Source organism: Salvia hispanica, chromosome 4, assembly GCF_023119035.1.
Source record: "Salvia hispanica cultivar TCC Black 2014 chromosome 4, UniMelb_Shisp_WGS_1.0, whole genome shotgun sequence".
Lineage (NCBI taxonomy): Eukaryota > Viridiplantae > Streptophyta > Magnoliopsida > Lamiales > Lamiaceae > Salvia > Salvia hispanica.
In genome coordinates, this window is record NC_062968.1 from 53,253,857 (window position 1) to 53,266,752 (window position 12,896).

The window sequence follows — 12,896 nt, forward strand, 5'->3', positions numbered from 1 at the left end:
TTCTTTGAATCTTGATCTGCAGAGGATCATATTTGACACAGAAGGGAATTTCTCGTTTTCTCATTTTTAGGGGAATTCTCAATTTGTTCCCCTTAACGATTTCGGAATTCTTAGAAATTGCGGTCGATTTCGCGTTAAAATTTCTGGATTCAGATAAAAAATTTCGGAAAAGATGACAATGGGAGAGCTTCTCCGTATTCAGCCTTCAGAGCTAAAATTCCCATGTAAGCGAATTTCGATAATTCATCCATTTTGTTCGATTTTCGACGATGAATGGATAGATATAAAAAGAGGAATCGTGTGCTCACTTTATTGTTCTTTTGTTAGCTCTTTTAAGATGCTTTTTTGGGGGGTTCTTTACAGCGTAATTAATATTTTTAGGTTTTTGAGATTCTTTTGTGACTGTTCAAACCTTTTTCCGTTTCACATGAATCTAAGAATTTTGTTTTTTATAGCAAATGCTTGAACGTGATTAGTTAATTTTGGTATGTGATTAATGCTTTGTGGATTCAGTTGAAGTGAGGAAGCAGAGTTCATGTGCTCTGCAGTTGGCTAATAGGACAGATCAGTATGTGGCGTTTAAGGTAATAATTCCTCAGAGATCATAGCTGAGTTAGTGTATATGCTTGTTTGAGGAGTTATGTGTGCAGTTTCCTGATTTTTATGTCATTTTAACGGAATAGGTTAAGACAACCAATCCGAAAAGGTATTCCGTTCGGCCGAATGTTGGTGTTGTTTTGCCCTATTCTGTGTGCAATATCACAGGTGAAAAGCACTATGATCAATCTAAACATTCTCTTATTTTATTGTCTTTAATTGTTTTCTTCTTTTGTGGTTTTATGTTTTTAGTTACTATGCAAGCACATAAGGAGGCTCCCCCTGATATGCAATGTAGGGATAAGTTTCTAGTTCAGAGCGTTATTGTTCCGAATGGCACAACAACTAAGGATATAAACCAGGAAATGGTTGGTTAAGTTTGCTTTATACTGACTGATATTGCGTAAACAAATTTTGAGCTAATGTGTGCATTACTTTCGTCATTTTTTTCTGTAGTTCAACAGGGAGGGTGAAAAGTTTGTCGATGAGTTCAGATTAAGGGTCATTTTCATTCCTGCAAACCCTCCCTCCCCAGTACCCGAAGAAGATGAAGAAGTGAGTTCACCTGGAACATCTTCAACTGAGGATGAAATAAAAAATTCCTCACTGTCTGAACCTGTAAGTGTAGTCAACTGTTAATATGTTTCATCTTCTTATATTAGCCAGATTGTTTTAGCAATCAATGAGAAATGCATCATTTTGGTGATTGGTCGTTCCCTTTCAGGCATATTAGAAAGAACCTTCTAATTTTACATTCAATATTATAAATTTTGAAGTTTATGATAACTAAACAAGTCGGTTTTCTTTTAGAACTGTAATTGCATCATCATGTCTCCTGATCTTTATGTTACTCTCCTAGAGCAAGGAACGATATGGTGCAAAATATGTATACAATTGGTTTAGATTCACCAGTCACCAGTCATCGTGTTGCACTATGTAACTAGCTGAAAATCTTTGGTGAGAGATGAAGTCATTAGCAATCATGCATTTCCATGTCTTTTGTGAAGCTTGATCAGACTATCTTGTAGTTAGCCTTGAAAGTTGAAACGTCTTAGGTCTTACTGCCTCATTCTTTATGTTTTTCTAAAATAACTAATATGCAGATACATACTAATTGAACAGGTATCTATATAATTATCTTATGCTGATGAGCTATATAATTAAAAGCTATGACCAAGGACATTACTATGATTTGTATTTAGAACTTAGGCCTGTGTAAGGACACGCTAATTTAAACTTGCTTTGTTTATCTGGGCCTTTTTTATTCGACCATCTTCTTTCAGTTGTTTTGTTTGTTGTCATGATTTGTTTAGCTGATTTCTTCATATAAAATATAGAGTAAAGTATAGTTACTTATTCAAACATGTCTAAGTTTTTCTTGTTATGTCACTACGACTTCTGTTTAAAATGTAATTTTGATCTTCAGGAACGGTCTACTGCCTTAAAGTTGAAAGACGAGAAAGCTTCTGTTAATATACAAAATGATAAGCTCCTCGGCGAATTGGTACGCTTTGGTTTCCATGCACTGCATTATATGTGTTCTTGTCTAATGACTCTCATCTCATCTTATGAGAACCTTCATAACTACACAAACCTCATCTGAGGCAATTTCAGTTTGACATACATTCAGGAAATGTAGTTATTATGGACAAACATCAAGCTTATATCTGTCTATCTTAAGGAAGTGCAAAACAGTTATTGCCACTCAAAGGACAGGGTGATTTTGTCCAAGGATGGTTGGTTGCTGTAATTAGAAAAACCAGTAGGTCTTTGCATTTAGGCCTGACCTCAGCTATAGTTTCTGCAAACTCTTAGGAGAAATTTAAAAGCAAGGACCGTAATACAAGACATGTAACTCTCACCAATGCTAGTGTCGTCGATCAGCTGCAAGGATATTTCACTAAAGGGTCTTTAAACATTTGCAATAACACCTGAAGTAAATTTAAAGATAAGAAAATTTGTTAAGAGCCAATTTCTTTTCGCATACATGCCCTTGTCTGTTTTCAAAAGTCTCAAGGAAGACTGCTATATTGAAAAACATATCCATAAGACAATTTTTAAGGCATATTTCTAACATATTAATCTAGTCTCCGGGCTCCTCTATCTGGAAAAATCTGTTAGGTTTTGACTTAAACATGAAAATAAAATTTGTTTTTTTTCTCTAACCAGTGATGCTTTGCTAATTTGTTTCTGTTTGTTTCGAGACTCTGGATCTGCTTGCACTGACATAAACCTAAAACATTCTAAACTGGATCTCAATTCAAGAATATAGATGATTTCTTTATCCTACTGTCATTGACTGCTCTATTTACGCACGATTACTGTATCTCTAATCTTCTTCAACCTTCTTCATGCGCTACACACTGTGAGCTTTTCATATATGCGCTTGCTTTTCTATGTTAACATGCTTCATTGCATTGCTGGCCAGGAATCCGTGAGGAAACAAACTGGACAAGGGAGATTTGGATCCATTTTCATACTTTTAGTTGGGCTTATTCTCGGAATATTGGTGGGATACTTTCTCAGGATACAAGTGCCTACACTGCAGTAAGGTTTGGTCTTTGTTCAGATGCCATACATTTGCTCACCGGAATCTCTTTCAGTCTTGTCCTTAGTAGAGACTTTAGGTTTATTATTTAATTTTTCGCAGGAAGATATTGGCTTTCTGTTATGTAGTACCAAATTTTGGTATCTGATTCTTGTAGAAAACATCGGCATACAAAATGTCTTGGTTCATTCAGCCTGACCTTAATGAAATAGGTGAAGGTGACGTGCTTTTTTAAAGCCTAGAATTGTTGTGACCTCTCAAAATTGTTGTGAATGTTGATAAAATTCATTTTGTAAAACTGCTGCAGTTTTTTTAGATATGAAGTACTACATAAACCTAGTTTTCTTTATATGAGCAAAAAACATAGTAATATTACTCTAAAATCTAGTTGAAGAAAAACACTACGAGCATTTGATATGTGTAAAATTACTTATTTAAGTCATAAATAGTTAACTAGAAAGAGAATTTGCTGAGTGGAATAAGCTACTGATAGAGAAAAAAAAGTGTGGACAGATGGATTTTGATGCCGAAGTTAGTAGAAAATCGAATTAATACAAATTCTTTACATCACAACAATGCAAATATGAGATACACAATTGGTGATCCATGTGGGTTGAGGCCGGGTTGATTGACTCCACCATCGCCCATAAGGACCGGAAAATTCTACTCCGTATTAAATTTTTCTTAAGAGTTGCCGCCTACCTTATAGGGCAGAAGCTCAGCTCTAACCCTTTGGGGTTCACTTTCATTCACCATCTACGGCTGTTGCACCATCTCTACCTTCTAACACTGACGATGACCTTTTTTACTGTGTCCAGCCTAACAAATTTCAGCCGTTGCACACATAAGATCCATATCAGTATCACCATTTTATCACCGCCAAACCCTACCCAATTAATTAAACCCATGTTTTCTGCCCTAATTTTCACCAGAACATTTGTTTGCAACTTAGGATCAAACTTTGGGTGACATGATGATGAATTATTTTCACTGATGAACGAGAAAATAGGGCTTCTTGGCCATTAAACTTTATGACATACGTAATGAACAACCGTGACGAAATACAATTGAATCGTGACAAAATCTCCATTGGATTGGATCCCACACGATAAGAAACTAACAAGAAATTCAAAATCTTCACATGCAACATTTGCAATATAGGCCAAACCACCAACAGCTGCACATAAAGATGGGGTAGCCACTAGCATAAACATAGAGATCTTGCTTTGATTCATCAAGACCAACCATTAGATGAAACAAAATGAAATCCATGGCCAAGAATCACCCACAAAAGTAAATAGCAAGTATTTGCTACAGTCCTATATATAACCCACCATCTGCATTATCCTAATAGTAATACTCAGAAGCTCTTGAGCTAAGAAAAAATGGCAGGAGGTCTGAAACTGAAACCAGTTGCTGCTGCTATCATCATACTCAACATACTATTTTCCAACTGTGTTTCATTCGGTTGCGCGACATGCCCTCCGACCCCAAAACCAGCTCCGCTGCCGCCCTCCCCAACGCCAGCTAAGTGCCCGAGAGACACCCTTAAGTTTGGTGTCTGTGGGGACTGGCTGGGGCTTCTCCACGAGGTTATTGGGACGGAGCCTAGCAGAGAGTGCTGCGCAGTCTTGGAGGGCATCGCTGATCTCGAAGCAGCATTGTGTCTGTGCACTGCAATCAAGGGGAATGTGTTAGGCCTTCTGAAATTTAAAGTGCCAGTTGCCATAAGTCTGGTGCTCAACTCCTGTGGGAAGAAGGTGCCAGAAGGCTTTTCCTGCTGACATGGATTGTACTCTCCTCCACCAGTTTTCTTGATTGTACCTGCTTGTAATTTTCACTTTGATTTTGCTGTTTCTGTGTCAATGGCATGTCAGCTCCATTGTTTTTCATCTTTAAGGTATCAATGAAGGAGCCTCTCTCTCTCTCTCCCTCTCCCTCTCCCTCTCCCTCTCACTCACAACACACACACACACAATGACAAAGAAGTTTGTGAAACTTCAGCTTGATATAGTAATGAATATAGGTAACTGCAACTGAGAAGCACAACTGTTACAACTGTAAGATGAAAGAACTAAAACATAAAAAAAAAAAAAAATCGTTAAGTAGAGAAGGCAGCTATAACTAAAGAATATAATGCCTCTCCCAATCCAACCAAGCAACATTGAGTCAACAATGGCCGTTTGCCCAAGAACGCGGCCAGGCCTCCTAAACTTTTGTTTGAAGATACATGTTTGGTCAAGGCCTCAACAGGATGATGACACGGTCATGACCAATTCGAGTCTCGGTTATCCGCCCGAGATGCCTAAGCACCTAGCAAGGTCAAAAAGGCAACGGAGAATTAGATCTCCTTCAACCACTTATATTCATCACAAGATACAAAATTTGGCACAGATGAAAATGTCACAACTTGAGTGCTCATATCTTCATCTGACATTATATTTAGATGAAAATTGGTTCAACTCATTTAGGCCCCAAAGTCGCTAGGCAGCCCATACAGATAAAGGAACACCTACCGTCAACAGTGCTCTTCCTGTGTTATCAAGTTTTAGAGAAGGCCCTTTTATATCTGACTCTAGGAAAAAATATTTTCCTTTTACTGAATCTGCTGTTGAAATCTCTCTTAGTTTCTGCAGAAGTTGTACAATACACATTAAATTATCCATAAGCTATATTTAACACCAACAAAAACAGAACAATCACAAGATATCTGCCGGATCATTATTTCATTAGCTACGTTTAGAAGTTTAAGCAGCATTAACAAATTAAAATCGCAGAATCAGCAGTTTGAATATCTTCCCCTAAAAGCATGCTATACAAGTAGATAAATAACTAAAAAGATTGTTACTGTAACATGCATATAACCTGCATGAGACCAAAAAAAAAAAAAAAACTTACCAGAGCCTTGTCCAAGTTGTTATCTGCCAGCTGCACGGTTTGAAAAAGTTAAAAAGAATACGGATTAGTTTAATTAAGGGAGTGTGAGATTTAGGCTACATGACAGGAAACACATACCTTTTTCCTCGGTGCTGTGATAAGGTGTGCATTTGCTTCAGCATAGTTTGCCATATCACCAATTGCAGCATTCATTTTATCCAAAGTGAGCCTTTGCTTCATGTACCTACAAGTTGTTAAATCTTAGACCTACTAGCATGAAATGGGCAAATAAAAGGTTGAATCTGAGAATAGCCTTCAACTGATTTTAAGTTCATTTATTCCAGATCATAGCTGAAATACTGACTGCTTAAACAGAGTTCACTTACGGTGGCACTGAATTCAGTTCTTCGGCAGTAATATACCACATTGGAGCGGAAGCTCGACCTTTCTTCTCCTGGAGTAGAAAGTGAATATATAAAATGCAAAATTTTCATGTATACTAACTCAGCACTGCATATATTAGCACTAGATTTCACTTCATGCCAGTGAACAAAAATTGTCATGGAAGAATACATAGGGTCTGTGTATAAACTTTCAACCATCACCCAGCTAAGACATTTGAAATAGGGACTTCTCCATATTCAAGGATGTCTTAATTTAATGGAAGTATGATACCCTGGATAGACAAAGAACAACAATCAGCCAATTTCCTTCACATTCTGGAAATGAATTGATTGTTTCTCAATCATTTCCCTGAATTCATATCCAACCCAACGAACCCAGAGCTCAATGAACAAACTAAGAATTCAAGAACATGACCAAGCCTGCTAAAACACTATAACAATATATGCTCTATAACTTGGTTCAACGTAATATAGAGGCCCTATTTCAAACTCTCATTTGTTTTACATTAGAACAAACATCAATTCGAAAATCCGCATGCTGGAGGTAACAAAATGCAATTCTAAACATCCACAAATCAGCACAATCAAGGATTTAGAGAAGAAGTAGACTTGTGAAGCGCACAGACGTACAAAAAGATGCAAAACAATGAATAAGATGCCTTACTTTAGGTGCAGTACGCTCCTCAAGCTTCAAAGACTCAAATTTAAGATCTTGCACATGCTCTTCCTTTTGTGCCCTAAAAGCAGTAGATACAAACATACTAAAATAGATTAAAGGTGATAACCTTATGAACCTAAAATTATAGTAGCATCTAAAGATAATAACATTACCATTTATTATCATCCTGATTGAAGTTAGTAATTCTTTCAGGGATGCATGATGGAACACAAGCAGATATGGTCTCCAATTTCTTTTGTTGCTGCAGTGCTGCCACTATTAACTTCTGCAACCGCAATGAAATATTAATAAATTTTAAAAAACATAACCAATTAATCAACGATTAGAAATTCAAATTAAAGTAATGCATCACCCATGGTTTATTTTGTTCAAATCCAAAAGAGAAATTTAAAGTGAAAGCAATCAACAAATCATTACCTTGGCTTTAGGGATGGCTCGAGTCTCTTCGCGTAAGCGATTCTTGATATTTAGAACCTGGAGCTCCATGCCGTTTAACGCTGCATCAATGGCAGACAAATCGGTGATGCTGCCAGCAGGGTACACTGGAAATAATTGAAGAGAAAAATGAGGGAAAATGGAATGGTGATATAAATTTGAGTAGGAAAATTAGTATACTCAACTGTTGCGAGCAATAACTAGCTGCTGGAGCTCGGCTATTCGGGAATTGAAGGAGGAAATCAGCGCATCCAGAGACGCTCCAGCTTCTTTCACATCCATCGCGACAGAGAGAGAGCTCAAAATTTGAAACTGAGTTTGGTGGGCGTATTTTAAAGAGTGATACTAAATTACAACATTAATAGGATTATTTTATTTAATACTCTATTCAATACTCGATATATGTTACCTGAAGAATATACTATAAACTGTGAAAATTGATAAACCGCTGAAGAAGAAAATTAATAATAATAATAATAATAATAATAATAATAATAATAATAATTTTATTGGATACTTACAATTTAAAATTAATAATTTAATAGTTCACCTGATATTTTCAATTATTAGTTGAACCAATGATTAATTAAATCTCAAATTATCACAGATCAGTTGAATCTAAAATCAATAAGAATTTTCAATTGCTCAAATCTATTGAAATATCTAAGTGATCATTTAAACTTAAATTCATTTAAAATTCCAATTTGTATACTCCTACTTTAATCATAAATCCATGGAATCGAAGATCAATTGGATCCTCATTGGTGAAATAAAATTGGTAATCAATTGAAATTCTCAAATTCAATTATCTAAATGAACCAGAATCCATATAAATTAATACTATAAAATTAAATCATGCGACTAATTACCAATCGAGTTATTTATTATTAAATGATTATTTATATATATTTGCATACATCTTGACTTCAATTAATTAATTTGTAACCGAGTATTATTATATGATTAGTTAATTATTCATTATTGAGTTTAAAAATTAATTTGTGAGACATCAACTCTAATTAGTGGCATCATCAATATCATCAAAGAGAATGACTTAATTATTGGAGTTGCTTGTACATAAACTGTTTCATCGTCTCTTTCATTTCCATTTTTTACTCGCGTCTTTACTTGCATTACTTAAGCAATTCTTGCTAATTAATCCCTAACTAATCAATTTAAATCAAACAATTTTATTTCTTATTAATTTATCAATTTAAGGTAAATTGATAATTCTAAGCTTAGATGAATTTTCAAATTTTTCCCTGGCCTAATCTAGAAAGTTCTCGTACTACACTAGTAATGAGTAAGTACTCAATATGATAAAACTATGATAATTCAGAGTATTAATTATGATAACATCATATATATGGTATAGTATATACAACATTAATACAAATACATATTATTAATATTAATTGAGATACTACACCATATTATAATATTTTGAATAATAAGAATTCATAATAATAACTTAATACACCATAATTACTATGGTACTTGATAATGTATATAATAAACTACTTAGAGTATATAAATTTATAGTAATCAAATATATTAAGTAATGACATTATGCTACACGATATCATACTATAGCCATTCTTAATATGAACTCGTGATACTATAAAGCAGTTGGCAATTTTGATAATCATAACATTAAATCATTTTAGAAATTTCTGTTCTCATTTAATTTAGTGTACTTATTTATTTACTGGTATACTTATTCTTATTATTAATTTTTAGAATCGCAATAAGTTACTAGTATAATATAATTATAATCATATGATTAAATTAATATTTTGGAGTGATACTTTAAATGTTATTCTCTCATTAAGAAACTCCATCCGTTCTAAAAGAATATGCTCTTTGGCTTCGTCGTGGATTTAATACAGAATTATTAAAGTAAGAGAGGTAGAAAAAAAAGTAATTAAAGTATTGTTAGTGAAGAATGAGTCTCACCAAAATAGAGAGAAAAAAGTTTTCAAATTAGAAAGTGCATATTTTTGTTAGACGAAGTAAAAAGAAAATAATGTATATTATTGTGGGACGGAGAGAGTAGATGTTTAATGTGTTAAGGTTAGGCAATAAAGTAAAAGAGAAAACAATAAAAAATAAAATAAAATAAATAGTAAAATAAGAGTGAAAAAAATATTATGTATCTCGACTATAATAGAACTTTCCTAAATTTAAAAATAGTTTAATTATAATGGAAAATTTTTTATATACTCCCAATAAACGTACATACTTCATTAGTTGAAGATTAATTGTGCATGGCTTTAAGGATCCGACAATAATGATTATTGGGAAATAGCGTTGTAATTAGTACAGAGAGGTTAGTTTCAAAGTTAAATTTGAAATTAAATGCGTGTTCTCTCTCCAAAATTCAAAGGAAAGGGTGATTATATCAAATTACTTGAGCACTATCTAAAACTATTATTCTATTGTATTTGTTTTTACAATTATTTACTGAAAGAGTGATGTTAAATGGTCATATTATGACCAGCCATACTTTGTCTTTTAGCTAAAAAATTAAATGAGTTCACTTAGTAATTAACTCGCCTTAAAAGTATCAAAACTTTTAAGACAACTCTACCCTCTGCCTTAGTTTATAAAGTAAGTACTTTGTATTCATCCATCCAATATTATTTTTATTATTTTTAGAAGATATTTACGTTTTATACAAAATAATATTACTCATCTACTATAATCTTAAAAAATATTTTTATCATTACTATTATTATTTTTATTTTTATAAATTAAGTATGACGGAAAAAGTTATCATAAATTCATAATTTAGTTATAACTTAATATTAAGTTTCAATACTACGTTGTCATAATATTTCATAATCTAAAAATAGTATACCATAGTACAGTATAATATATTATTATTAGATTATAATACACCTTAGTGTTTTTTTTAAGTTAATTCATGATCAATTGAAAGTTGGAACTATGTAATGGTTATGTATATTGATAAAATGTTATGAAATTTACTTATTTATACTCCCTCCGTTCCCTAAAAATAGGAACTTTTTGAAACGGTACGAGTTTTAATGTAAAATTGGTAAAATAAAAGAAAGATAAAAACAAAAGTGTGTTAGTGAAAAATGGATCCCACTTTATTAGTTTCTATTATAAGAGGACGATCAAAGGAAAAAAGTTTTTAATTTTAGGGAACAAGGGAGTATTATATGTGAACACAAATATATGTAACGAAATGCTATGCTATAAATTGATACAAATATAATGAACTTCAATATCAGTTAGTACAATCCTAAAGAAGTGATATCTAAAATCAGTTAATATATTAAATCAATTGGTCAATTTGATTAAATAATGATTACTGAATATAATTCATTTTCAATTTATCAATCAAATTTGAATGTAAACTTAATTGAGAATTGTAACTATTCTACTGAATCTCAATCAAATTTCTAATTGGTTATAATAAAAATTTTGTATTGAATTCCAATATTTTAATCTAACTGTAAAATCAATGGATAACTCTAATTATTGAATTAAATCTATAATCAATTAAAATTTCTAATTAAATAATATAAGATAAATCGGCGTGTCGTGACTTATTAAGTTATTAGTATAAAAGCTAGTGTGCTAATAAATTCAATCACTATAAGATTATAATTGAAAATTGAAAAATTATTAAATATACATTATATATTGTACATAAAAACAAGTTAGAATATTACTACTTATTAACTAAACATATTATAGTGTACATAAAAATAAAAATAACTACTTGAAAATCACTATATCAAAATCGACGAGATTGAGACGGCATGCGAGAATTTTTCAGGCATAAACCTCGGTATATTCCTTTTTCTTTAAATTTTATTTAATTTTGTTTTCAATTTTTATAAATATATGAATTAAATTCAAACTTAAAAATAATACTTCCATCTTTAAAACAAACAGTAAAGGGTAATAGTGTAAGCAAACTTAATCATTAAATAGCATAATTAAGTAGTTATTGCTTTTATGCTATATATTGACCTGAATACCTTTTTATGGACGGCCATAATGTGGCCACATAGCATTACCCTAAATTATCACTATGTGGTCAGCCATATTATGGCCGCATAGCATTATTGTATTTTAAAATGAAACCGCTCAACTTAATTTGAATATATGAATTTTAGTATTAATTTGTAGCAATTTTAATTGAGTAGTAGTACTTTGCTATTTATAGTGTTATTTATTTTAATTTTGCAAAGTGGTGATAAATAAAAAATACTATGAAAATAAAATTAAGTTGTGGTATGAGTAGATTTTATGGGAAGAGTTATATGATTGTAGGAATTGGGATCTAGCATAAAATCGAGGAAATAATGATGTAGCATAGAAAATAAATAAGTTGGGTATGAAATAGGATGATATTGGCTTTGGATGGTGTTAGAACTTCTCGAATAAGGTAAATAAAATGTAAAAAAAATATAATTACTATATATATATATATATATATATATATATATCTCTTTTTTATGAATATTATTTCTTCAACAGAATGGGTAAAGCTATTATACATTCTTCAATTTTAAAGAAGTAACTTAGATAAGTACTTTTACCTCTTATTTAAAAAAATAAATAAATATGATAATTATTTTTGTATATTTTACAACTTATCTTCTTTTCTTAGAATTCACTGCTACTTTATGAAAATGTATATTTACTTATACATATTTTAATGTAGCACCATTCCCATTAGTTATGTTAGTAGTATTTTATAAATAGATTTATTATAATTAAATGTTTAAAAATTTATTATTGATATTATTAAATTTATAAATTATACATAAAAATCAATTCTCCCATTTTATATTTTTTATGATTTTAAATAAATAAAATGATAAGTACTTGAGTTTAATGTAAATTATGAAACTAATTACATCAATAACAATTTCCGTTGTATTAGAATGAAAATATGTGTAGATAACATATATAAATCTAATTTGAAAATGCCGATGCAAAAAATAAAACTCTTCTTCTTCTTCTTCTTCTTCTTCTTCTTCTTCTTCTTCTTCTTCTTCTTCTTCTTCTTCTTAACCGAAAAACCAAAAAAAATAGTATATATTAATATATATAATTTTATTTTATTTTATATATACTAATAGAATATAAATATATATAATACAAAATTAATACCCTCTGTCTCACGTTACTTGAGTCATTTCTTTTTTGCACTCGTTTTGAAAAAATAATACTAATAAATAGTTAAAGTGGAGAGAAAGAAAAGTAAGAGAGAGAATAATGCAAAGAAGGGTCTTAACTATAGTATTCTCTTTTTTACTTTATTTTTTCTCCACTTTAACTATTTATTACTCCCTCTGTCCCACGTTACTTG

The 12,896-nt window shown here is 31.6% G+C and overlaps 3 protein-coding genes across 5 annotated transcripts; 2 read left to right on the forward strand and 1 right to left on the reverse strand.

The window, feature by feature from the left end:
- LOC125222660 (vesicle-associated protein 1-3-like) lies at window positions 1-3,381 on the forward strand. 2 transcript variants are annotated; one of them, XM_048125392.1, is made up of 7 exons: window positions 1-224; window positions 514-584; window positions 684-965; window positions 1,054-1,215; window positions 2,024-2,101; window positions 3,026-3,149; window positions 3,248-3,381. In XM_048125392.1, the coding sequence occupies exons 1-6, from the start codon at window positions 173-175 to the stop codon at window positions 3,146-3,148; spliced, it is 768 nt and encodes a 255-aa protein (XP_047981349.1). In that variant the 5' UTR covers window positions 1-172; the 3' UTR covers window position 3,149; window positions 3,248-3,381. The 2 variants fall into 2 exon arrangements, with proteins under 2 accessions (XP_047981349.1, XP_047981350.1); XM_048125393.1 differs by having other exon boundaries at window positions 6-224; window positions 684-765; window positions 850-965; window positions 3,026-3,381.
- A 1,078-nt stretch (window positions 3,382-4,459) lies between these two features.
- LOC125222662 (putative lipid-binding protein At4g00165) lies at window positions 4,460-5,076 on the forward strand. The gene has a single exon (XM_048125394.1). It carries the CDS (start codon window positions 4,531-4,533, stop codon window positions 4,927-4,929), a length of 399 nt encoding a protein of 132 aa, XP_047981351.1. The 5' UTR covers window positions 4,460-4,530; the 3' UTR covers window positions 4,930-5,076.
- Window positions 5,077-5,150: 74 nt separating this feature from the next.
- Window positions 5,151-7,857, reverse strand: LOC125222659 (spindle and kinetochore-associated protein 1 homolog). Of its 2 annotated transcripts, none has more exons than XM_048125391.1 (9): window positions 7,726-7,857; window positions 7,523-7,602; window positions 7,258-7,370; window positions 7,091-7,163; window positions 6,409-6,476; window positions 6,161-6,266; window positions 6,044-6,073; window positions 5,662-5,775; window positions 5,151-5,458 (listed from the first exon to the last, which is right to left on the reverse strand). In XM_048125391.1, exons 1-9 carry the CDS (start codon window positions 7,820-7,822, stop codon window positions 5,384-5,386), a joined length of 756 nt encoding a protein of 251 aa, XP_047981348.1. In that variant the 5' UTR covers window positions 7,823-7,857; the 3' UTR covers window positions 5,151-5,383. The 2 variants fall into 2 exon arrangements, with proteins under 2 accessions (XP_047981348.1, XP_047981347.1); XM_048125390.1 differs by having other exon boundaries at window positions 7,523-7,647.
- Window positions 7,858-12,896: the final 5,039 nt, after the last annotated feature.

What these genes read in the sequence shown, in the direction of transcription:
- LOC125222660 (XM_048125392.1), top strand. Translation starts at nt 173, where the DNA reads ATGACAATGGGAGAGCTTCTCCGTATTCAGCCTTCAGAGCTAAAATTC. An exon ending in ATCAGTATGTGGCGTTTAAG is followed by an intron (nt 585 to 683) that starts GTAATAATTCCT and finishes TTAACGGAATAG; the next exon opens with GTTAAGACAACCAATCCGAA. An exon ending in ATTCCTCACTGTCTGAACCT is followed by an intron (nt 1,216 to 2,023) that starts GTAAGTGTAGTC and finishes TTTGATCTTCAG; the next exon opens with GAACGGTCTACTGCCTTAAA.
- LOC125222662 (XM_048125394.1), top strand. Translation starts at nt 4,531, where the DNA reads ATGGCAGGAGGTCTGAAACTGAAACCAGTTGCTGCTGCTATCATCATA.
- LOC125222659 (XM_048125390.1), bottom strand. Translation starts at nt 7,822, where the DNA reads ATGGATGTGAAAGAAGCTGGAGCGTCTCTGGATGCGCTGATTTCCTCC. An exon ending in GCTAGTTATTGCTCGCAACA is followed by an intron (nt 7,648 to 7,725) that starts GTTGAGTATACT and finishes AATTATTTCCAG; the next exon opens with TGTACCCTGCTGGCAGCATC. An exon ending in GAGCCATCCCTAAAGCCAAG is followed by an intron (nt 7,371 to 7,522) that starts GTAATGATTTGT and finishes TTGCGGTTGCAG; the next exon opens with AAGTTAATAGTGGCAGCACT.